We start from the raw sequence: 25,708 nt of genomic DNA on the forward strand, positions 1-25,708 counted from the left end.
GAGCTTACTGTATTCAGATCACATACTGGCAAATATGTCATGGGGCTGGCTGGTGTGTTGGGGGAGAGTGGAAGGGCATGCCCCTTTAAAGCTGGGGGTCCGTTTAGAACCAGATGGGGTGGTGGCCACACTGGACAGACAGGACCTCCCCCCGGGGGACCACTGCACACTGGTGATGTGACGGTCCGGTTGAGGCAGCTGAGAGGGTCTTCCTTACACCGAAGGGCTGAAGAATGCAGGGCTGAGGACCCAGCATGGACTCCCCAGTGTCAGAGAAATGGGGGAGACGTGAGAGTGGTGAAGTCAGGCAGGCTTCGAGACCATGGTAAGACCTGCCCGAGGACGGATTCGGGCGTCCTGGTCACTCACTTGTCTTCCCTGTTGGTACCTCTCATCTCTTTCATCAAGAGACACAGGTTTTCAACCAGCCGGCCTCCTGTCGTTACGTCGCTCATCTTCCTGCCCTGGAGCCTGAAGTTCGGGAACAGGTGCATTTCCCGCTCACACGCACGTGACGTTTTGTCATAACCAGACTTGTGTTTGTAAGTTCAGCCCCGCCCCAGAGTGGTCCGCATGCCAGGAGGTCTTTGATCTGCTTCTGGGTCAGCCCTCAACATCTTTTCAATGAAGACCCTATTCCCCTAGCGCCGAGAGGAAGAGGGAGGCCGTGAACCTCCTGGCACTGATAGAGAGGCCGTCCTCCCAACAAGGCTCCCTGGCCCATGTCTCCGGCAAAGCCCTGAGCGGACGTGAGAGCAAGGAAATGAGTGCTTCCACAGATGTCCTGGAAGGTGTGGGAGCACAGTGGGGGCGTCTCCCCACCTCTCTGGGAGCCGGGCCTGCAGGTGACCCTGCTCCACCTCCACCACCTATCGCTGTTAGGACAGCGATACCTTTAGCACAGGACATAGGTCTGTTCGGGGTCTGGGGGGAAGGTTGGGGTTAGTCAGCCAGGCCAGTGAAGAAGCTGAGTCCCCAGGTCTCCCTGTGAGACCACCCTGATCACATCTGCCACTCTTGGGGGCCCATTTTCCAGGAGTTAGAGTGGCTTCTCTCATTGCCAACGAGAGGTCATGCATGGTCTGGTCGGGCCCCTCTGTCTGGGGCTCTGGACACTGAGATGGCCTTCACTTGGGGTCAGGTCTGCAACTGTAGGGACAAAGGGCTGCGACAGACGTGTGTGTATCCTAGGCTCGCCTCACAGTGGAGGGTGGGGACTCCTGACGGCCAGCTCCTTCCCCAGCAGGATGCTGGCGGCCGAGGAGCTTGAGGGGCTGGCAGAGATGGGGTGCCCGGAGGATGGGGGGGCTGGGCCCCACCTCGAGGACACAGTGGTGCTCCCGCTCTCCGAGAAGGATGGCCAGGTGGAGCAGATGCTGGTGAGTGGCCGTGCTGGGACGGGCGGTGGGGCTTCTTGGTCCACCTGCCGCTGGCCCATCCTGCACCTTAGACCAGCGTTCAGACCGCCCTGGTTTCTTCCTCCGGGGAGATGCTTTAACCCGGATAATGATTCTTGTCACCCCTCCAGGAGGGCCATGCGGTTCACAAGAGTCTTTTCTTTCTGCAACTCTGTGTCTCAGTAGATGAGAGACAGGGCGGGGGTGTAAGGGAGACCTCAGTGTCTCTGTTAACTACCCCGATCCAAGAGAAACTACGAGACTGTATGAACTTGGTTCAAAGAAAATGAGAAAGTGTCGGTGACTTCAAGTGTGCGCCCTCAGCCTCCTCGCCTGTCCCCGGAGGGGGGTCCGCTTCTCCCCACCCTGCTTCCATTAGGCCTCTGCCTGTCTCCCTCCCATGGTGCCATGTGTCCAGCGGCCGTGGTCACACAGCACAAGACCAGACCTCCCACCACAACCCCATTTATCCTAGAAGCAGTGTCACCTAAAGGGTCCCGTGGGAAAGCAGGTACACTGCATTTAAAATGCTGTGGCTGGGATCCCTGGGTGGCGCAGTGGTTTGGCGCCTGCCTTTGGCCCAGGGCACGATCCTGGAGACTCAGGATCGAATCCCACGTTGGGCTCCCTGCGTGGAGCCTGCTTCTCCCTCTGCCTGTGTCTCTGCCTCTCTCTCCCTCTCTCTGTGTGACTATCATAAATAAATAAAAATTTATAAAAAAAAAAATAAAAAAAAATAAAATGCTGTGGCTTCTGCTAATTTCTGAACAGTTGATAAAATATCCATGTCAATACAACACAGGTTTTTGCTTGTGTTTTTGGGAATTCAGAGGAATTAGCCGCAGAAGCAAGGGGAGTACCTGGATTTTCTGAGTCCCAGGCCCACCCCGAGGGTGGGAGGCATCACACAGCCTGGGGTCCTCCGGAATCTGCGAGAGGTGTGGTGATTCCATACTAACAATCGAGAGAAGGGGTATCCCCAACACCACGGGGCAGATGGGGCCCCCAGTCTCGGGTTGGTTGACTCCCTGAGCAGGCAATGAGCTCAGAGGCTCCTGGACAAGACAAAAGGACGAGTGACAGATGCTCGATGGAGTCTCAGGCTGACCCCACGGGCTGGAGGGGGAGTGCCCCGGGTGACCACACGGTGCTGCGTGGTGGGGGACAGAGGACCGTTTCCAGTTAGCTCACAGAGCCTGCAAGCAGCCGTCTGACAGCCCGTCCGCCCTTCTCTCCCCCTCGCGCTGTCCCTCGATGGCAGTGGCTGCAGCAGCAGGTGGCGGGACTGCACGAGGCGGTCAGGAGCCAGGAGTCCCAGTGGGCCGCCGCCGAGCGCCAGCTGCAGAGCCGGAGAGACGCTCTGGCACAACAGAACCTGGAGCTTCGGGCCGGGCTGAAGACCTCAGGGCCCCCGCGGCCGGGAGCTGGGGAGGCAGTCACGAGCACCCTTGGCCCGAGAAGGAAGTCGGACCCTCTGGTCCCAGACGGCATTCTTGCTGTACCTCGAGGCAGCATCACGGTAAAGGTGGACACATGGTCGCCAGTGCCCGTGGTGACCTTCAGCCTCCAGGAGGTGAGAGGGCTTGCTGTCTGCTCCCCTGCTGCACCCCCGTCAGTGGCAGCCAACAAGCACCGGAGCCCCAGCACGGGCCTGCTCCCCACAGACGGCTGACAACCTGTTAGGGCCGCCGCCCGCACTTCCCGGGCGTCTCTGTTTGCCTACTGCACTAACCCCAGCCCTAACCCCACCGATGGGCATGTGGCTGGTGAACTGGACCACCTGGATTTGGGCCCCCTCTTGCTGTCACCAGAGCCAGCACACAGGCCCCCAGGGGTGCTCTGTTCGTGCACCAGGACACTGTGTGGGGACGAGATCCAGACCCCCCAGCCCCACCTCAGAGTGAGGGTCCTATGCTTAGAACCAAGTGGCAGGACCACTGGCTTCCATGTCTGGGCTGTGGGGCCAGCTGCAGGGCTGAGGGACCGAGCGGCTGTGCTGGAGAGGCTGTGGCCCAGGCTCCACTGCCATGTCTGTCCTCTGGTTCCTCAGTACGTGTCACGGTTACTCAGATCATCACAGTTGTGCACAGATGTTGACATGAAATCATGTAAATTCTGGCAAAATAAAAGTGGGCTAATTTTCAGTGGATTCGGGGAAGTGCCAATATTCTTATCTGCACTTATTGTGTGAACTTTTAAGTCTTACAGTTCAAGGAGTTAGGATATTTCAGCTGTGACACAACAATTCACACTCATACACACAGATACTCTCATTCTGAGCCCATGTGCTTATGAATTTCCAAATATCTGTTGACTCTGCGCACCGCGCTGGTGGGGTTATTCATGAGGAGAGCATCTGCACTGAGAAGGACACTCCCGATTTGAAGAAAACAGCATGGCTATGTGAGCCTCACGTCACGTCAGGTACACACAGGCTCAGAGGTAGGGACAGCGTATCAGTTGGGGATGCAGGAGAGCACAGGCCTGAGGATTAGCCGCTCTGGAAATGGGACCATAGGCTATTCCAGCCCTCTCCCCTACCCACCTCCTGTCCTCGTCAGAGGGCTGGGCGGTGAATAACAAAACCCCACATCCCACCACAATTCTCATGCTGGTTCTGGAGTTTGCTTCAGAGCAGAGAAGCTTGAAATTTTGCATTTCGAATCTTTGATAAATTGTGAGAGACAACACTAAAAATAGGTCACATTTTCTTTTTTCTTTAATATTTTCCCAGTTAAAGACAGATAATCCAAGGAAATAAATGTGGGTGTTCTTTATCTTGTAGTGTTTAGGAACCTGGGGTATTTTGACATAGTGAGCAACCATGAGAAACAAGCCATGTTTGCAATGTGCTGTGTTCTGTGAGCATCTTCAACAGGTTGGGGGAAGAAACCAGTCTAAGACCCCTCTCCTTCCATGCCTATTTTTTCCTAGCACCTTGCAATTGTTGTTGAATGGTTACATTTTGAATTTTCCTTACAGGTACTCTACCTTCGAAGATGTGAATGTTTCCTCTGAATTTTCTTTGTGATAAATTGCCTTTTAGGTATCTCAATCGGCTTTTGGGAAAATGTTACCTCTGTCAGCTGATGAAGAGATATTAGTGAAACATGCAGGCCGCAGAAGTCATAGTGCTACTGTCACAGGACAAGGACAGTCATCTAAACATGACCCTTCTTCCCAGGTGACCCTCAGTGTTTATGATCTTTAAAAGGAAGTAGATGTATTCCCACATCTCACTGAGAAATCCTGCCTCCTTGAAGTAATCCTTGCTACCCTGTCCTTGTAAATGCAGGGATCCAGTCCTTGCAAACTCAGGGATCCAGTCCTTATAAACTCAGGGATACAGTCCTTGAAAATTCAGGATTCTAGTTTTTGCAAACTCAGGGATCCAGTCCTTGCAAACTTGGGGATCCAGTCTATGCAAATTTGCATATGACACCCACTGCTCAATACTTCACATGCCCTTCTTAATGTCCATCACTCAGTTATCCCATCCCCATACATCCCCTCAGTGACCCTCAGTTTGTTTCCAATGATTGAAGAGTCTCTTATGGTTTGTCTTCCTCTCTGTTTTTATCTTATTTTATTTTTCCTTCCCCTCCTCCCATGATCCTCTGTTTTGTTTCTTAAATTCCACATATGAGTGAAATCATATATTTGTCTTTCTCTGATTGACTAATTTCGCTTAGCATAATATCCTCTAGTTCCATCCACATTGATGTAAATGGTAAGTATTCATCCTTTCTGATGACAATTACTCCAATTGTGTGTGTGTGTGTGTGTGTGTGTGTGTGTGTGTGTGTGTACCACATTTTCTTTATCCATTCATATGTCCATGGACATCTCAGCTCTTAAGTTTGGCTATTGTGGACATTGCTGCTATAAATATTGGGATGCAGGAGCCCCCTTCAGACACTGTTTGTATCCTTTGGGTAAATACCTAGTACTGCAATTGCTGGGTCGTAGGGTAGCTCTATTTTTAATTTCTGGAAGAAACTCCACACTGTTTTCCAGAGGGGCTGCACCAGCTTGCATTCCCACCAGCAGCGCACGAGGGTGCCCCTTTCTCCACATCCTCACCAACATCTGTGATTTCCTGACTTGTTAATTTTAGCTTTTCTGACTGGTGTAAGATGGTATCTTGTGGTTTTGCTTTGTATTTCCCTGATGATAAGTGATGCAGAACATTTTTTCGTGTGTCTGTTGGCCATCTGTACGTCTTCTTTGAAGAAATGTCTGTTCATGTCTTCTGCCCATTTCTTGACTAGGTCTTTTTGTTTCTTGGGTGCTGAGTTTGATAAGGTAGGGATTTTAAGCAGCCACATCTTCTCATATTGTTCACCGCCTATGTCCTATGGCTTTAAAACCATGGTGTTTCTTGGGTCACTGCTATGCTTTTCCTCTATTTCCACATCGGCTTTGTTTCGGGGCCTCCATGTGTATGTTACTTGATCTCTGTGGCACTTTCCTTATTCGGGTGAGCTCCTCTGTAACATAGACTGGCAGCCAGCATGTTGGTGACCACCCCAGCTTTGCATCTTCCTCATCCTTGAGAAGCCCTGCCGTGTACTCAGCCAGCATGGGGTAGCAGTGTTAATGTGAACCAAGAAGAGCCCCAACTCATCAAGATGACCCGATGTCCTGACGTTCTTTCCCAACGAGACTGCTGAGTATTTCACTCCTGAAGGAGGATCTGGAATCTGCTCTAACTCAACCATTTATTGCAAGTGGGAAAAGCTACTTTTTGGATCATGTGGGCAGAGAATCTGAAGTCCTAGGATGAACTGCATGACTCTCTGGTGCTCTTAAGAGATGCAGCCTTGTCCTTTGTTCCTCCACTGACCTGCATTAGTGACATGCACACAGCATAATTGCTTCATAAATGAATGTCTGAGTGAATCAATCCATGGCTTAGCCATAAACCGTCCATTTTTGAATTGTGCAAAGGGCAGAAAAATTCTTATTATACATTTTCAAATTCAGTTTTGAGCTATTTATTTTGCTGTGGCGGCTAGGCTTTTCTACAGGATCAATCATAACTTTCCTGAATCCCACAAGAGCATGGGCTATAGAATGAGAAATGGGACATGTCCATAGTTCTGCTTTGTGGGGTATCAGAACAGAGTTATAATGGTGTAGCTCCTGTCACAGCCAGCATGATGTGTTTATGATATTCTTGGGTAAAGCGACCGTTATTAATGTGAAAGCACTCCCACATTTGCTTTCAGCTGATAAGTAAGAAGATAGAAAGAACAGAGGCAGGGGAAATAAGATCATGTGAAGATGGAGATGAAACTCTTTCTAGAAGTCTTCAAGACAGAAGTGCAATGCCTCCCACCCGGGGGATGCCCTCCGAGGAGAGACCAGCCGCATTTGTGGATGAACAGGTGACGCTTAGAAAACTGCTTATTTATACTGGCTGTATTCACAATTTACATTCCAATAACATTCCACTTAGACCTAACTAGAATACTCAATTTATTACTCAAAATAGTTTCATTTATTTACAATAATTGTATGGCGGGAACCCTGGGTGGCGCAGCGGTTTAGCGCCTGCCTTTGGCCCAGGGCGTGATCCTGGAGACCCGGGATCGAATCCCATGTCGGGCTCCCGGTGCATGGAGCCTGCTTCTCCCTCTCCCTCTGCCTATGTCTCTGCCTCTCTCTCTCTCTCTGTATGACTATCATAAATAAATAAAAAAAATAATTGTATGGCCATAGATATAAAAAAATGGGGTCTCTTGGTATTAGCGGTAATGCTGGGGAAGCAAATGAATGGAGTTGATGCTCCTTTGCTCTGCCATGCTCAGTGCATTTCTGCATTTGAAAACACGGCTTACCTGCTGGCTCTGAGTGCAGTGCTTTGGGTGGAGTCCTGGGACTTTTTTGGAAAACTTTGACAGTTGCAAGTGGCTTTCTGCAGCAGGCAGCTTTTGATCTGAAGTGACAGGGTCGGGTTTTGTGATTGTCCTTGCACCCAGGCCACACACCAGTCATCCCAAAGTCTGCAAAAATCAAGTGGCTGGAACTCACCAGTGCCAGCCAAGGACGCAGAAGATGTCAGGCTCAAGGAGGACAGCCCAGCCGCTGATGAGAATGGTGAGCACCTCGGGGGGTGGGGGGGTCCTTCCTCTTTGCCTCTTGCTTTAAGGTATGAGCTTTTATTACATGTGCCTGCCTGAAATCTTCCTGTGGCAAGTGCTGGCAACATCCTCCTGCCTGAATGTCTTTTCTGATTCCCTTGCTGGGTCCTCAGTGTTTTGCCAGCGCTCCTTAAACCCCAGAGAATGCACACCCAGTGCTGGTTCCCAGGGGCTGGCATCAGCCTTTGCCTTTTCTTTCGGGCAGGCTCACCTGCCTGCACCTTCCTGACCCCTCTTTTCCGACTCTTGGAGGCAGAGCCCCTCCTTCCCCAGCAAGCCTCTGCCGCCCAGCAAACCCATTTTGATGCCAATAAGGTTTTTTTTTTTGCTTTTTGGGCTCATCTCCCATTCATCTCTGGGCCAGAAGCAGCTTAAAGGCAGAGACAGCATCTTCCCATCTTCATCTCCCGAACCTAACACTGAGATCGAGTGACATCCAATAAATATTTATTGAATGCATTTATCGAATAGTTCATGTTTCTTACAAGATCAAATGTCACTTGTTAACCCAATGTTTGTGTGACTGACCTTCTATTTGTAATCTCATGAAAAAAAAGAGAACATGTTCACTGTTGGTTTAAATTGGACTTAGAAATTACATTAGGATTTTTAAGATGTGTGTGCATTGTCCTTTAGAATTCAATTTCTTTGCTTTTTCAGGCACACGTTCATTACCTTGCAAAGGTCCTGAGGGTGGGCTTCTCCCCCCAGAGCACAGTGATGGGTCTGTCCATGCCCCACCTGGCACTGTCAAGCCACAGGTGAGTAGGGCTGAGGCTGGAACCAGCCCCCAGGACTGAGACTGTCATGCCCGCCTACCTCCTTGGGAAGAACAGAACGCTAGCCTGGTTTCAAATGCCCCTACTTTCTGGGGACGGTCAGCCTTCCCAACAAGGAGCAACATTTTTTTCTCTTAGATTTTGAAGTTGCACATAATCAATACAAGATTGCTATTTTTACATCACTGAAGAGTTCTCAGATCAAAATTTATATTGTTTTTATTTTATAATTTTTAATTAAAATAGAACCAAAGGCAAATAAAGCAGAAATACTTTAAGCCCTAGTGAGCAGTCCACTTGTTATGTGCTAAATTTAATAACAAATGTCAATGAAATGAAATAATTTTCTCCATGGGAGGAAATTTGGGATGTAAACTTATTTAGGATATAAAAGTAGGCAATCAGGGGAAAATAGGAAAATATGGGGCCCACTTATCTCCAGTTCTCCCAAGAAAAGCCTGCCTGTTTTGCTCTTTCCAACATCATCAACGCAAATGTATAAGCTCCTGGGATGCTTTCCTTATTAGTGTGTAACTGTTTTCCCCACGAACATCCTGGCCCAGGTCTGACCAACAAGGAGATTGGGACATAACCCTTCACAGAAACACACCATGTGGCCAGCTACCGCCCACCACCCAGTGCATGGACCCAGGGTGCAGGGCTGTAAGATGTCGGGGTGACAAGCTTCCTCCGGCTTGGAACCGCACATTTCCTGGAACCCACATGGGACCAGGGTTGTTCTCTTCCCACAGAATCCTCCTGCAGAGCCAGGGCCTTCCCATATGGAAGCAGAGAGAAAACTGGAGCACAAAGAAGGAGGGATGCAGCACCCAGATGGCATGGTAGGTGGGCGCCCCTGTTTCCTAGGCCAGGCTCCTGTGCAATGTGCACTTGTGCATTGGGTGGGACCCAGTGGCCAGGTGAGCATCCCTCGGAGGGGACTGTTGTAGGGTCTGTGTCTGCCAGTTTATTTCTAGGACATAAAGCCACACATGTTACAATAGGAAAAATGTCTTAAAACTGATTTGCCTCTTATCGTCCTAAGTCTGTCTCAGCCTCCACATTTCAGCCCCTGAGGAGCCCTTCCGGTTGTGAAGGACACGTCCGCAGGGCTGTGGTTGTCCCAGGAAGCCGTGCAGAAGGTGTGCACTGCAGCCATCGTGTCTGGTGTCTCGTATGCACCTGGGGACACGGCAGCAGTGGTGGCAGTGGTGCTCGCAAGAGATGGGCCAGCGTCTTGCTCAACAGCCATCATTCTAAAAATTGATTGGTTGATTGATTGATTGAGTGGGGGGAGGAGCAGATGGAGCATCTCAGGCAGGCTCCATGCTCAGAGCGGAGCCCGATGTGGGGCTCGATCTCATGACCCTGAGATCATGACCTGAGCTGAAATCAAGAGTCAGGCATTGACCCACTGAGCTCTCAGGTACCCCTCAACAGCCATCATTTTGAGCCATTTCCACTGGCCTGTGGAGTCCTCCTCAAGCAGAGAAAATATTCAAATAAGTGAGCGACAGGGAATGCTACTCGCAGGGACAGCTTGAATTCATGTAAGTGTTGTTTCTCAGTGTAGTCGTGATGCAGGTTTCTAGAGGGGAAAACCACATAGTTTAAAGGACTCACCTTACCCTCTCAGCAAGTAGGTCTGTGAGAAGGAAGTAATACTCCTTAAATACTTATTGAGTAGGTATGTGGATGAATCACTCAATCTTAGATGCCTCAAAGGCTGTGGGGTAGGAACGCAGCTCACGGTCTCCGCCCTGAGGCCTCATGCACCCGTTGGCCCCCGTGCATTCCTCGTGCCCCCCACCTCATTCTCCCAATCACCACCACCTCCCTGTCTCTCTTGCTTTGGGTCTGTCTCTTGTGTGACTTGCACTGGATAGGCTGAAATTTGCTCATTTCTCCCTTTTTATAATGTAAACAAAAAATTATAGCTGATTTTAGTATTTTTCTTGTGTGGAATGTTTAAAACATTACCCGTGCTTTTTCATTTCTGAGAAGTTCTTGTTTCTTTAAACCTCATTGGAGTTTTCATTGTGGGTTACCCAGTTAATCTCCTAAAATTGAACTGAACGCAACCTCACTTCATTTGTCTGGTTGGTCTGGGACCCAGGCAAACGAGGTTTTGGTTCAAACCTCAAACTGACGGCTGTTCCATCGTCAGCAGGTGGTGTACACTGCTGGCTTTTGCTTGATGGATCAGTGAAGTGGCTTTGAGAAGCCAAATATGAGGTTTTTAGTTCCCTGCATCTTCCCTCAGTTGAATGAACTGTATTCCTGAGCTACGGTCAAGAGTGACAAGGTCACAGTGTAATTAATAACAGCACATTTTACCATTTGGATTTTTCATATGCACAGATATTAACCCCCCCAGATCTTTTTTTCCTCATCTGTTAGTAGTTACGTGAATGGTATTTTCAAAAGTCCTAGTTCAGCCTTATGCCTCTGAAGTTACACAGTTTGCCGATTGTTGATGGAAGTCGGTAAATCTTCAGGTCAGGGTAGAATGACACAGGGATGAAAACAAATGTACAAATAGTGATTTTTATGTAGTAATGCCTGCAATTTGTATGATCTAGGATTCCCAAATTCACCAAACTCAATGATTGTGGGTTTTCTAGACTGATGGTGAATGACTTGATGATATAGGCAAGTTTTCATAACATAAACGTAAGAGAAACAGATGTGTGAGGGTAAATCGTAACATTCCTTATTCACAGCGAGATTCAGGGATGTGTTGAGGTTTGGGGGCTGGCCGAGTTCGTATTTGTGAAGATAAAACACTTGCTGTTGACAGCGCCGGGCAGGCAACAGGCACATAACGCTTCCGAATGGAGTAAGAATAATGAAACCACAAGAATCAGGCTTTAAGTAATTTTTCATGTCGGAACTTTCGTGTTTCCATGAAGGTCGTCCAGGGGCTTGGCAACGGCTATGATGTCATCCCCTTGTCAAAGGGCACCGGCAAGGACAGAGGCGCTGGCAGGAAGGCCACTGTCCTGCGGTATTTAAATGGAGACGTGAAGAAGATCTTGCCAGATCAGAGAGTGGTGAGTACAGAGTCTTCTTTCTTTTTTAGAATCTTTTTTTAGAATAATCAACGTCATTGTTTTGTTTTGTTTTGTTTTTTGTTCTTTTTAACCAAGCTTTGGGATGAAAATTCAGGGAGTTCTGAATGACCACAGAGCTCTTCTCTGGTTTCTGTTTTTGTTTTACTGGTTTTAATTAGAGGCACCTGCTTACTGCTCTGTAATTTTACCCCAGCTAAAGGCCTATGGCCATTGGCAAGGGCGGATGTTAGAATCCTGATGTAGATGAAGCCCTGGAATCACTGTCATATGTCCTTTCTCTGGCCCGAGGTAATCCCACCCCCCTTGTGTAGTAACAAGGAGAATCTAGAAGACCCCATGTACATGGTGACTTTTATGATGTCACAGTCCATTGAGTAATAGATGATACTGGTCTCATCACCTACTTCAGTATTTCAAATTCTGAACCCGGAGTCTCCTGAAGTTGTTTCTCAGCCCAGAGCCGCACTGCTGTCATTGGAAGGAGTGGCTCCCCACCTTGGTCTTTGGCATGGTCCCAGGACAGTCATGGCGGCTAAGGGAAGTCGTAGCAGGGCACCTGCTGAGTGAGTGAGCGGTGCTCTTCTCCACCATCCTTTCTCTTTGGTTTTGAGAGGAAACAAAGCCCTCAGCCTGGGGTTGCACCTAAAATCATTCTAATGATAGAGAAATAAGCACTTTTCGCTGTGTCTCGTTTTTGGAAAAATTATGCATGCAGGAAGAAAGCCTCAGGAACAAGAGGGCAGGCCAGTCCCTTCACTCTCAGCAGCACGGTGTGTGCAATATTTCCACTTTATCAGACACCTTCCCCCAGCTATTCATGGAGCCTCCTTTCCTGTTCTTGTTCCTGACCCACATAAGCTGACTGGGCCAGGCCCCCCAAACTAGGGGTCGAGCAAAATGTTAGCCTTTCAAGTTCTCACTTTGGAAACATTAACATGAAATAGATTTTTGTTTCTGTGCCCCTCTTCTGTTTAAATTCTCCTCCGTCCTGTATGGTTCAGGGCCGCTCAGCTAAGGGGAACCCTTCCTGCTTTCCCCATCACTATCCTTTTCTACAACTGCTCTTCCCCACAGTCCCTCTCCACTTGGTTGGAAACCAAAGGAGTCACACTGATTTGAAACTTCACAATTGGGCAATCAGTTCCAGAGGCTGGGCTTGGGTGTCTGAATGACATGGGAGCTGGTCTGTGTTATCTCAAGCTGCTGGCACATGCTTTGTCCGAGCTGGGTGGTTCATGCTCATGGGGCTCATGGCTCATGCTCACCATTCCTGTCATGACATCACAGGGCCTGCGTAGGGTATAGATCCCCCAAGGCAATGAGTCTGGGTGGGTGAGTTTTGGGTTTCAGATTCTGCCCAGGTGAAGGACAGGGCCACCCCATAGTCAGTAACCTCTCAGAATAAGGAAAAGTCCCAGTGTCTTCCCATGGACAGGGGAGACCTCTCCCACCTGCAGGAAGTACTTCACTAGGTTAAATCCAGGTTCAAAATGATAACACAAACAGCATCCCAACACGGGTGTTTCTGGTGCTTACAGATTTACTATTATGCAGATGCTCAGATAACGCGCACAACCTATCCCAACGGTTTGGAAGTTGTGCAGTTTCCTAACAAGCAGACAGGTGAGTGACACGTGGTTACCTGCTTCCTGAGTGCATGTGAGGCATATGTGCTTTAGGTAGGGATGTTAGGCTCACCTAATTGGAGCCTGTTATGCAGATTCTCCATGGCAACAATGGTCCACATAATTCAGGGCTTCAGTTACGTCGTGAAAAGCCAAGGATCCATTTGTTCCTGATTCTTATCCAATAGCTCTGAACCCACTGCTTGAGTTGGGGCTGTGAATGCACCGAATGCCTAAGGAAATGCCATCAGAACTTGCTGTCTGGGTTTGCGTGTTCACGTTCTGTGTCGGATGGGTAAACACGATGAGCCACTTGCCAGACGAATGGCATGCCACATAGCTTTACGTCTGCTCTCTCCACAGCTGTCACATTCTTTCTGAAGTTCTGAGAATTTCATGCTCTGGTTAAAATCCGAGATTTTTGGTTTTGTGAATTTGCTTCATCTTGTAACAGTTTAATTTTATCTCTCATTATGCGGAGTCCCTATTTTTTTCATATTAATGACTATGAGGGCCTGCAAGAACCTGCTTTCTAAATGGGTGGGGCACACCAGTTGGCGATTCTCCCATTTAGAGGACACTGTGTCATAGCATCCTCTTCATTGTCAAGTCACCATTGTCTCCCACCAGTGTCGGAATGTGAGTTTTCCTCTGGAGTAAACTTTAAGAGAGTGTACAATGGAAGTAGGTCATTGTCCCAGTGTCTTCCTTGTCTGTCATGGTCACCACCACCATTTGTGTGAAATAGGAGGCATTCCGTCTTCCTGAGTAGCTGCCCTCTTGGTTGAAACAAACAGAGCCCTGACCCCAGGCTGAGCTTTGGAGTTTCCCAAAGCTTGTGTTCTTGGGATGGGCTACTGCTGTGATGACGGAGCTTAGTGTCTCCCAGAGCTGGCGTGTGCAGTAGGGCCTGGCTGGTGGTCTCCTTCTCACCAAGCTGGTCTTCATCAGGTCTGCCCCACCACCACCCTGCAAGCCTTCTAAGGCTGTGGGCTGTGCCCAGATGGACCCAACAAACGGTGGAGGTTGGTCTAACCTCACAGACATCATCAAACAAAGTGCAGTGGCTTCAGGATACTTACTAACGTACAGCCACTGCAGTTTGTTTCTGCCTTTGAAAACCCAGCTCTTCTGCAGGCGTGTTTAGCACCAAGGATGCTCATCATGCAGAAGGCCATAGGTCTGTTTTTTTTTTTTTTTTAATTTTTAACATGTTGTGATCAGTAAATGCAGTCATTTAGTTTAACTATACAGTGGTTATTGTTTCTGTACAAGTCTTATTTATAAAGTAGGTTGAAAGAATATGCTAGAAAATGAGTATTTTGATCTGGGTTTCATTCCTTGGTTTTCTTCTTCTACTTTAAGAAGTCTAACCATAATTGCAAAACAACCCCAAAAAACCTTAATGCCAGAATTTCCATATAAGGGTGTCTCTGCTCTCTCCACAGGAGTGGTGTTGGTAGGGGATGTATAGTCCACTGCACAAGAGCACCGTTAGTAGGAGATCATTTTAGGGAGATACTGAACTGTGGACCACAGTTAGCCACCTTTGACTCCTCCCTGAGTGACCCCAGGGGGGCTGACCTCTTTGAGTTTTATCATCGATATCATGTGGAGGAGCACCAACCCACGGACTGGTCAGGGACCCACGGGCCAGTAGGTGGTGAGTGCCAAGAACAGAGGCTGACACCCACACTGGCTCTGGATGTCCAGGGTGCCATTAGCAGTGCTGTAGCCTTGTTAGAGCTGGCCAATGTGGCAGGCGCTGCATGTCTGGGTTTCCCTCCCCCATTCCCCAAATCTCAACTGTAGCAGCTGGCTGGGGAGCTCCAGCTCAGGAAACCACGAGATTTCCCAAACTATTCTCAGAACATTTGCCAACCACACCATTAACAACAAAAGTGTTCTGTGGCCCAGCAAACAGATTTGGAAAATGTTGGATTATGTGAAGCTAAACCTTTTCCTCTCTATTTCATCTTTAGTATTGTGTTGGTAACTGGGGCTCCCTGGGAAGGGATAGTAGGAAGGACCATTCCCTATTTCATAAATGTAGGTCACCACAGAATGCTTTTTTCATGCATGGACTATTAATATGTTCCTTAGGCTCCTTTTAGGGAAAATATGTAGTATCTCAATAAGGAGGAGGTTTTGTTGCTGATTTCTTTACTTGGGTCTTTAAAAACTCAGCAGAGGGGTTACATAGACATGGATGGCATCTCCAGCACGGGATGTGATGTGGAGATATATACTTGTATGAACACTAGGATGGAATTTGTATCTGATATTAATTTCTTGGTCTTCCCCACTGAGGTGAGGGTGACAATGCTTGGTGCTGGTTGTGGCAAAGACCAGAACTCTTTGGGTCATGCTTGTCCCTGTCCAAGCTAATCCTGAGCCAATTCTGGGGTCCCCTACTATTCTTGTCCGATGCTCTGCTCCACCCAGGGCCCCTACCTTGCTGCTAGGCCCGCACTCCAAGCACTAACCTTTTCTTCTAGACTCTATCGAGGCTGACGGTTTACATGTTAAGTGAGTTATTAATCAGAATGCCAAGGAGACCTGCCAACTCCAATATGCTGTGTGAAAATTCCTTGCAGCTAATTTCCCGTGGACTTTGGGATGGCCTTCTGTCCTTACGGCTCTGTAGCTTTGTCTCCCAGCCTGCCTCCAACGTTCTCAGTCTGGCCCTCTGCATTCGTGGAAAGCTTTCTGCCCTTTGGGTCTTGTATTTTTGTGTTGTTTCCTGCCTGGCTTCTAGCAGCAGGAATGGTTAAATCTGGCTTCTTTGCACAGGAAAACTGTCATTTTCTGATCTGGGGCCAATTTGAAACTGGATCCCATGCTGGGCCGAACGCTTCCATGCAACATTGCTAAATATCCTCCCTGACCCCTGTAAATAGTTCTGAAATTGCCTTTGGCCCGATTGGCAAGTCTGGAGAGAGGGTGAAACTTCAAAAGTGCCCTCAGCAGTGGCCAGGACAAGGGTCGAGTTTGTGAACGGCCACCAACTGTCTCTGTTCAAAGACCAGCTTCCTTGTTTAATGTGCAGGAGATGTACTTTGATTCCAAAGGCTCATTGCTTTGCATTTATGTCTTTAAACCATGACTGTGTTTTATACCGCTCAGGTGCTTCACAGATTTGTTGTTCTTTATGGATTAGTTTGGGATGGGTTAGTACTGCCCTCTGCTTTTCAGACCAATCAAATTGAAATTGTACAAAACCAAGACTTCCCCTCGTGAGGGGCAGGGTCCATTTCTCCCAGTCTGTAACCCACAGAATTAAAACCACCCTCAACATTAGCCATCCCATTAACCAACTAGCACGCAAATGACCTCCATTCACACCCAAGTCTCCTTTTCTCACATCCAGGTGGTTTCCTGCCCTTTCCCTTTGAAGGAAGTGGGATTAATCAGCCCAGGTTGGGTGTGTCAAGTACAGAGAGTACTGCCTGTGAATCCCCAACAGCGGGCAAGGAAACTTCCAGAGCTGAAGGAGCCTCCTGTTTTGTTGGCGTGGTACGAGTGTGGGTCACCAGGCATGACAGGAATGACAACACAGTGCTGCCCTGTTGGTGTGATACCAGAAATCATTCTCAGTGTGATCCTTTCCCCTTCTGTTTAAAGTGTGTTGACTTAACTTCCTCCCCTCAGTGATGGGTGTGTGCACAATATTTGGTAGACACGGTTTATATGGCTCGTATTTACTTCATTTTCAGTGTATTCAGCGTCCTGATCCCACGTGAGCTGGAGAGAAAGGTACACACTGTAACTGCTGGCATTACTTTCTATGTCCGTCCATTAGTGCAGACTTTAACTGTGCTGTTCTATTCCTTTATTTTTTGTTTGCTCTAAATTAAAAAAGATTATAATTTATTTTAATGTGATTTCAAACTTCCTGGTTGTACAGAGGACTCCTGTAAGACTCTAACCCAGACTCACCAATTTTTAGCTTTTTGTCTTATTTGCTTTGTCATTCTCTGTGTGTGTATGTATACATGTACATATATACATAATCATGTTTTCTGACCTCCAGAGAGTAAGCTGTATCTATCAATATCCCTTTCACCATTCATACGTCTGCATGTTTACCGGTTATAAGAGATCAGGACCATGATCTCATCCCAACTTACTGCTTCTGCAAAGACCCTATTTTCAAATGAGGTCACATTCGGAGGCATTGACAGTTAGAACATCAATATAGGAACTTCAGGGGAACAAATTCCACCCATAACAAATCCCTAGGATTTCTTTTTATTTATTCTGCTTGAAATATGAGGTGCTTCTTACACCGATGGATTTACACTTTTATATCCACTCTAGAAGTTTCATAACGATTACCTTTGATGATATTGTGTTCTCATTTCTTCTTCTGGAACTCTTGACCCATGTCTGTCTCTATCTACTTTCTCTGTCTCCTTGACCATTCCCACCTGCAGAAGCCAAGGCTTCCACCTGCCCCATCTCCACCCTCCCCTGCCTCTCCAGGCTCACTGTCATCTGCTCGTTCTCCTTTTGTTTATTTTGGGAAGTGGTCTCTGGATCTTTTGTACATTTTCCACTGAGCCTCATATCTGAGGTCTAGTGGTTAGTAAGAGAAGTGAGGAAACGTCTAGCTAATGAAAGCTACATCCCTAATATAATAGTAAGAATAGCTCTGACTTACATGGCCCTCATTATGTGGCAGGGTTTCTTCTGGTGCTTTCCATCTACACATTTAACCTTTAAAAAAATCCAATGAAATAAGCGCCCTCCCTGTCTCCATCTTAGAGATGAAGAAGCTGAGAGCATCAAGGTTTGTCCACACCCACGTGCTGGCTTCATGGACAGTCTGGCTCTGAGCCCAGAATGAATGGGTCGTCCCTCAGGATCCCAGAAGCCAGACACAATCTGATTCTACCCTCCAGAGCATTATGTTCATGTTCTTAGTTCTCTGCTTCATCTGTGGCTGTAACTCCTCTTTCCTTCCTAATACTTTTCTCTTGACCAACTTTACAAAGGTCTTTGTGTTTATTATGTATTTCAAATTACTGATTTTTGGCTTTGTTGATGCTTTATACTATAACTTTGTGTTTTCTCTTTCACAAATTTAAGCCCTCTTATTTATTATATTTTATGCTTGACTTTACTTTCTTTTTAAATTCTTAAGGTAGAAATAAGTGCTCATTAACTTTTTGCTCTTTATTCCCTAATATAAATATTCGAGGCAATAAATTCTCTCTAAGCACCTCTTTGGTTGTATCCTTCAAATTTTGTTAACATTTATTTTCTTAATGCAGTTTAAGTGTCTTTTTTTTTTACTGTAATTTTATTTTGTTTTTTGCTCATGTGTTATGTTAAAAGTGTTTTAAAATAACTTCCAAGTGCATGATGTGTTTTAGTTTTCTTATCGCTGTTTGTTTTAATTTAGCTAAGATGTGTCAAGCCATACCTTGCATTATTACCTTTTCTTTGAAATCCCTTGTCTCCTTGATGGCCTAAAGTGTAGTCATTTTCCCCCAAATGTTCCATATGTGCTTGAGGACATTATGTATGGTGCATAAATCTGTAAGTGCCTTTAGATCAAGGGTTTTAAAAGTTGTGTTTTCAAGGATAAAGAACCCCAGAAATGAACCCACAACTGGATGGTCAATTAATCTTCAACAAAGCAGGAAGAATATCCAATGGGAAAAAGACAGTCTCTTCAACAAATAGTATTGGAAAAACTGGACAGCCATATGCAGAAGAATGAAATTGAACCACTTTCTTGTACCATATACAAAAATCAACTTAAAATGGATTAAAGACCTAAATACGAGATAGGAAACCATTAAAATCCTAGTGGAGAACACAGGCAGTAACCTCTTTGACATTGGCCATAGAGACTTCTTATTAGATATGTCGCCTGAGGCAAGGGAAACAAAAACAAAAATAAACCACTAGGATTTCATCATCATTAAAAAAGGGGGGGATGCCTGGATGGCTTAGCAGTTGAGCATCTTCCTTTGGCTCAGGGCATAATTCTGGAGTCCTGAGATCGAGTCCCACATCGGGCTCCCAGCATGGAGCCTGCTTCTCCCTCTGCCTGTGTCTCTGCCTCTCTCTCTCTCTCTCTCTCATGAATAAATAAATAAAATCTTAAAAAAAAACCTTCTGCACAATGAAGGAAACAATCAACAAAACTAAAAAGCAACCTTTGCGATGGGAGAAGATATTTGCAAATGATGTGTGAGATAAAAGGGTTAGTTTCTAAAATATATAAAGAACTTATAATAACTCAAAAATCAAAAAACAAATAACCCAGTTAAAAAATGGGTAGGAGGCATGAATAGACATTTTTCCAAAGAAGATATACAAGTGGTCAACAAACACATGAAAAGATGCTCAACATCACTCATCCTCAAGGAAATACTAATCAAAACCACAGTGAGCTACCATCTCATACCTGTCAGAATGGCTAAAGTCAACAACACAGGAAAGAACAGATGTTGGCAAGGATGTGGAGAAAAGGGAGCCCTTTTGCACTGTTGGTGGGAATGCAAACTTGTGCGGCCACTCTGGAGAGCAGTATGGAGGGTCCTCAAAAAGTTAAAAATAGAGCTACCCTATGTCCCAGCAATCACACTACTGGATATTTGCTCAAAAAACACAAAAACAGTAATTCAAAGGGATACACACACCCCTATATTTATAGTAACAATATCCACAATTATGTGCCTACCCTGGGCCAGTGCTGTTTTCGAGCTGGATGCATGACAGTGAACAAAACTGTAAGACAGTCCCATCTTGTGAAGTTTATGGGAGGGAGGCAAGCAACAGAGAGGTACAAATAAGTAAAAATTAACACATATTAAACTCAATAGAAAAAAATAAATAAACGTAATAGAGAAAAGTAAGAAGGTCAAAAATGGAGAAGGGGAGGTGCAGGCAGAGGGTGTTGTTATTTTATGCCTGGCTGTTATTTCCCATACCCTGCCAGTAGGGTGATCCAGGAGGTCCTTCCTGAGGAGGTGATACTTAAGGAGAAGCAGGGGCAACATGAGAGGGAGAGAGCTACAGGGGCACCAGGCGAACAGCATTCCAGAGAGAGCAGAGCAAGTGAAATGACTGAGGAAAATCAAGGAGGCCAGCGTGGTAGGGGAGGAGTCACAGCTGTGTAGAGGAGGTGAGGTCAAAGCGTGAGGAGCTGGAGTGTGTAGAACCTGCACTTTGATGCCGAGGAAAATCCCTGGAGAATTTTGAGCAAAAGGACAAGAAGCAATTTTTCTCAGTGTGTTGAGGATTTAATTCTGCCTCTGTCACATCTGCTGGAAGGTCTGACATCCACCTAATTTCCTCCTTCGAAGGTGAACTCTTTTCTTTCCTGCTGCTTTTAGGAAATGCTGTGTCTCCCAGCCCGTTATGATAGGGGTAGTTGCAGATGTAGCTGCATTCTGTGTGTTGGGGGCGCCGTGCTTCTCAGGTTGAATGACTCACACCTTCCATAAGGAGGGGGCCCAGCCTTAGCAGGGGCCCAGTTAAATGTGAATTTTAGGAAAGCAACGAGTGATTGTCTAGCACGAGCAAGTTCCATGCAATACACATGTGGGCATACTTATTCTAAAAATCATTAGTAGTGTATCCCAAACTCAAAATGTAACGGGGTGCCCTGGCATTCCCATTCCAAGTTCAGGGAAGTCCTCAGCTGTGGTCCCCAGCAGCATGACATTCCTGCACAGTCCCCCTGTCCCTCCAGGTGCGGGTGTGGGACCTCGCCTGCTCCCTACACTCCCTGCTGCTCATCACATTGCATTTCTCTTGTCTTTGTTACATCCTGGGCGAGTTCTTTAAGATTACCTCCCAGTTCATCGGTTGTCTCTTCAGCTGAATATTACGTGCTCTTCGATATGCCTTTTAGCTTTAATTTTAAAGATCATATTTTTCGCTTTCATTTTGGTCTTTTTCAGATTTACCTAGTCTTTTTCTGCTAATATCACTTCTCTCTTGGTTTCAATTTCTTCCTTTAATTCTTGAAATGCTCTTACATGCATTCCCTTTGGAGTCCGTTTCTGGTGGCATCACGCTCGTGGCGTCGGAGTCCTGGTGCTGCTGGCGCTTGGCCACTTGGCCATGTGCTGGCTCCTTCCCCAGGTGGTACATTCCCTCACTGTTTTCATGGTTCCAGCTGTCGGCTTGTGTTGGGCCGCAATCCTGGGGGGCTCAGTTTGGGTCCATCGATCCAGAAAGCTTTGTGCCTGCTTCTGCCATAGGCACCAGGGTGCTGCCAGCCTGGGCTCCTCTAGGTTTGCGTCTCGGGCTGGGGTGTGCCCGACTCCACAGATTCCTCAGGATGCTCAGGAAAGGACAGTTATCCTGCTGCACACCCCTTGCCAGAGGTGGATGCTTCCCAGGGCATCCGTGCATGGGCGGGGGAGGGGGGCATGACCTCTGAGAGTGTCATCTTTAAGCAGGGATGAGCTGACTCCCCGCAGAGCCACCACGAGTCCAGCCTGGGACGTGATTAGCACCTGGCAGCAGGACAGCTCTAGCTTCTGTTCTGTCTGCTTCTCAGCAGCCACTGTGATGTTTGGTCTTTACCATGAGTGTAGGACCTAATTTAAACACATTCCAGGGTTATTTTATCTGGCATCATACTTGGCAGTGGAAATGTTTTCAGAGCGTCTGACCTGCCCGGTACCAGAGTCAAGGTCATCGTTAAAGAGGCCGTCACGGATGGACGAGGGACCCCTAAGCAGGCTCCTTCCAGCTGATGCTCAGCTGTATCTGGTTGGACCTTTGACCTTCACAGCCTGTCCCTTAGGCTCCGACTTGGCAAATAAGCGGACAGGTGGACGCAAGAGCAATTGCTGTCTTCAGTGACATCCAGCCAGTTTTTGACATGGCACGTTACACTTGCTCGTTCACACACGCCGCGTCAGGTGGCTGATTAGTGTTAAGTCGGGTCGTCTGAAAGAGAGAGGTGCTTTGTAGACCTGTGTTTCATTGTTGTCTCTCAGCCTCGAAGCCGTCAGCGGGCCCACGCGGACGTCTCCAGTGCACCACAGCACTCTCTCCGTAGGAACTCCAAGTCCTGTCGTTGTCCTGGGAGGCACGTCTGTGTCTTCAAAACTGCTTCTTGTGATTGACATTTCCGGAGCAGAGTCAAAGGCCTCGTTTTCCACTCCTGCCACTTTATAGATGCAATCGTGTGTCGCACACACGTTCTTGTCAATTCATACAGATCAGCAGACCTGTGTGTTGAGGATGCACCAGGAAGTCAGTGGGCCCAGTGGTGCTCAGCTGTGTTGCTCCGAAGAAGAATCCCATAGTCCCTTCTGGGAGATTCCATCAATATATCACAGGAAAAAACAAAACAAAACAAAACAAAACAAAACAAAACAAAAACAAAAAAAACCAACTTCTACAGGTTTTTGCTATAAAATATTTTAATGGGTAGAATTTTTCCTCAGTTACGAGATTTGTCACCAGCATTTATTTTTCTTATGTATATTTGGTGCTGCCTCTTGTCTGCCTGCAATTGCTATTAACAAAACAAAAAGCAAATGAATATTTTATTAATTTATTTATTTTTAAAATATCGTATTTATTTATTCATGAGAGACACAGAGAGAGAGGCAGAGATGCAGACAGAGGGAGAAGCAGGCTCCCTGCAGGAAGCCTGATGTGCGACTCGATCCCAGGACCTGGGATTACGACCAGGTCGTAATGAGCCAAAGGCAGAGAGATGCTCAACCACTGAGCCACCCAGACATTTCACGAGTGAATATTTTAAAAAAGAAAACAGAAACTGATCAGTTAATAAGTTTAACATCTTTTGTGCACAAACACACGCAAACAGGGATTTATACCACATGCGTGCAATATAACCATGCTTTTGTTCCTATAATAACATTAGATAGAGCTGGCTTTCAGCAGGTTGCACAATGAGCCCTGTGGCTCCCAAGGGTTCTCTCTCTCTCTTTTTTAAAAATTATTTTAAATAGGCTCCACATTCAACGTGCGGCTTGAACTCACAATCCTGAGATCAAGAGTTGCATGCTCTACCGACTGAGCCAGCCAGGCACCCCTAAGGGATCTCTCTGTCTCTTGCATGAGGTCGGAAGTCACCATGGTCTATGGAGGCTACTGTGCAGAGAGGCCTGGATCTCTACCACGTTCTCTGGTCTGAGAGCCCAAGTCGCTGTGAAAAAGTAAAGGTGAAGGTTGACAACAGTTAGTCAAAGGCATTCAGAAGCCCAAGGTCACCTGCCGTGGGTTTGATGATTACCTTCTACCATGGAGCCAACGAGCATATGGAAAGAAAGAAACATTTTAGCTGGGGGGATAATTTGAACAAAGTTGGGAGAATATAAATTTTGTGTTCTAATGAGACCCAAGGAAATTAATCTGCCTGGAGCAAGATTATCAACTATAAATAAAAAATGATAGAGCAGGATACGAAACCAGGTCTGGAATACTAATGCTTTGCGGAGTGGGTCACCACAAAATATGTTTGAGCAGCTGAGAGATGCAGCTGGGACATTAGGGAGATTCATATAAAACGTTATATTTATATAAAAGATTATATAAAACATTAAAAACGTTCTTTTTATAACGTTTGTTCTACAGAAAAACATCACCCCGATGGCTCAAAGGAAATCGTGCTTCCAGATGGGACAGTGAAACGTCTGAGTGATGGACGTGAAGAGACTGTGTTTCCTGATGGGACAGTCGTCCACGTGGAAAGGTCAGTGTTAGGACAGGTTGTATGGTCAATAATTTCTTTAGATTATTTTAATTTTTGTAAAGGTGTAGGTATTTGTGTGAAAGGATAGAAAATGATGTCACTGACCCTGGGTGTTGTCTATGACCTTGACTTGGCTCCCTGTGTAGAGAGCTGGAATCTAGGCACTGACCCCTTCTCTTCCCTGACCTTGGCCATGCTCTCCTGGCAACCTCAAAATATCTGGCTTCAGCGAATGCCCCATCAGATCATGTTGGAAGCCCGAGTCCAGGGCAGGACACAGAGGAACAATTAGAGACTCACCGATAGGGCGTTCTCTCCCAGGGCCTGTTACCTCCAAACGCCCGATGTGCTTGGGGGCCAGACCCGAGCCGTCCCCACCTGGCGGCCATCTGCGGCCCCACAAGCCCTCCTGGACGCTGTAGCACACACACTTGCCACTTGTCTCCACAGCACAGTTGGCATGAGCTCTGGGTCACTTTTCTTGTACGATTCTTTATCACAGTCCCATCACCCCCCTGCTACCCCTCCTCCCTCCTGCCAGGTAGAGCTTCCAGCACAGGACTTCAGGTGCATGAGCAGACCCGCCACCCCGTCCTTCTCCCTCGCACTTTTCCTCAGCCCAACTGAGTCTCGGTCAACACCCTGAACCCACTGTGTGCCTTTCCTGCTCTGCCCCCTCATCCACCAAGATCTGGAACAAGGATTCCAGACCTGGTCCTGCTGCCATGTGGCTCCCTCAGGTTGCTCTTGGGCAGCACCGGCCACCGTGCAGGTACCAGGTTGCTCTCCCCACTACCAGGAATGGCGACAGAACAATCATGCTCAGCAATGGGCAAAGGGAAATTCAAATGGCCGGGTTCGAGAGGAGGGAGTACCCCGATGGTACTGTCAAGATTGTGTACTGCACGGGCTACCAGGAGACCCGCTATGCATCCGGGTGCGTGAAGATCAGATATGAGCCTGGAAACATGGTCCTGGATGGAGGAAGTAGGTCATCCCTCAAAACCCAATGTTGCGTGTGACTTCCCAATTACATTTGTTTTTGCTAAAACAGACACAGGAAACTAACAGTATATTTCACTGCCCCCAATGACAGAGAACACGCAAAGCTTTAGGACAACCTAAGTCATCCAGAAATTGTGAAGGAAGAGACACCCCTGGGCAGGACAGATGGTCAGATCAACACTAGTTGGAGAGCAGGGCTCACCAAAGAATGCATTACAGGACCCCCAGAAAGGCTGCCTCCTCTTTGCTCATCACTAGAGCTTGCTCTACCCTGGGACAGCCCAGTGGGGACAGAGAACAAAGCCGGGTGCTCAGCACGGCAACCCCCTTGGGCCCACTGCTTAGAGACACTGGCAGCTCTTCCTCTGCGCTTTGCCCTGTGCCCTCCACGACCTCTAACCCCCATGACCTTGATGAGTAGGTAGGAAGACAGTTCTAGTCACAAGTGAGCCCATGGGGAGCCTGACCCAGGGTCAGTGCCATGTGGGTCTCAAGGCCCATCACTGCGCAGGCAGTAAATTCCCTCCTGAGACACATGATCTTTTGGTCCCAAAGTCAGAACGATGACCAATTAATGCTTATTTTTTATTTTGTAGGACGCCTAGAAAATAAGCAGCATGTTGGCAGTTAGTGGGTTTTTACACTCAACGTGGAGAATCCCCCGGTCACAGGGAAGGAAAATCTTGGAAAATCTCATCATAAGATGTGGGTTTCTGTATGTGTTTTCAACAATATATACTCGTGTTTTTCTTTGATGGACATGAAAGGTCATGTTTTTGTGCCAGTAGTTATTTCAGTCCAGTGTCTATCGTGCCCACATTACTGGGGTCATCAGTATGTCAGTCACGTGTTTCGAGTGACCCAGGGACAGTGTGCTCTTGGCTCTAAAGGAATAAGGAGGCTCTCCGTGTGCAGCTGCCCTGGATGGATGCCTTTTCCTTTCCGATGACCCACGGCGAGGTCACTTGTCAGATTAACAG

The 25,708-nt window shown here is 47.3% G+C and overlaps 1 protein-coding gene across 4 annotated transcripts; it reads left to right on the forward strand.

Moving 5' to 3' along the window:
* The first annotated feature begins 901 nt into the window (after positions 1–901).
* Positions 902–25,479, forward strand: LOC144315178 (T-complex protein 10A homolog 2-like). Of its 4 annotated transcripts, XM_077899716.1 has the most exons (12): positions 1,231–1,379; positions 2,659–2,970; positions 4,444–4,581; positions 6,629–6,787; positions 7,382–7,499; positions 8,204–8,304; positions 9,075–9,164; positions 11,235–11,375; positions 12,935–13,019; positions 23,606–23,723; positions 24,523–24,710; positions 25,325–25,479. In XM_077899716.1, the coding sequence occupies exons 1-12, from the start codon at positions 1,248–1,250 to the stop codon at positions 25,357–25,359; spliced, it is 1,617 nt and encodes a 538-aa protein (XP_077755842.1). In that variant the 5' UTR covers positions 1,231–1,247; the 3' UTR covers positions 25,360–25,479. The 4 variants fall into 4 exon arrangements, 3 of the variants coding, with proteins under 3 accessions (XP_077755843.1, XP_077755844.1, XP_077755842.1); XM_077899717.1 differs by lacking the exon at positions 24,523–24,710 and having other exon boundaries at positions 902–1,379; XM_077899718.1 differs by lacking the exon at positions 2,659–2,970 and having other exon boundaries at positions 1,229–1,379.
* The last annotated feature ends 229 nt before the right edge of the window (positions 25,480–25,708 follow it).

Source organism: Canis aureus, chromosome 1, assembly GCF_053574225.1.
Source record: "Canis aureus isolate CA01 chromosome 1, VMU_Caureus_v.1.0, whole genome shotgun sequence".
Classification (NCBI taxonomy): domain Eukaryota; kingdom Metazoa; phylum Chordata; class Mammalia; order Carnivora; family Canidae; genus Canis; species Canis aureus.

Excerpts from the sequence above, each read along its gene's own strand:
- LOC144315178 (XM_077899716.1), top strand. The coding sequence starts at position 1,248 with ATGCTGGCGGCCGAGGAGCTTGAGGGGCTGGCAGAGATGGGGTGCCCG. Across the intron at positions 1,380-2,658 it reads GCCAGGTGGAGCAGATGCTG|TGGCTGCAGCAGCAGGTGGC; the intron begins GTGAGTGGCCGT and ends CCTCGATGGCAG. Across the intron at positions 9,165-11,234 it reads TGCAGCACCCAGATGGCATG|GTCGTCCAGGGGCTTGGCAA; the intron begins GTAGGTGGGCGC and ends GTTTCCATGAAG.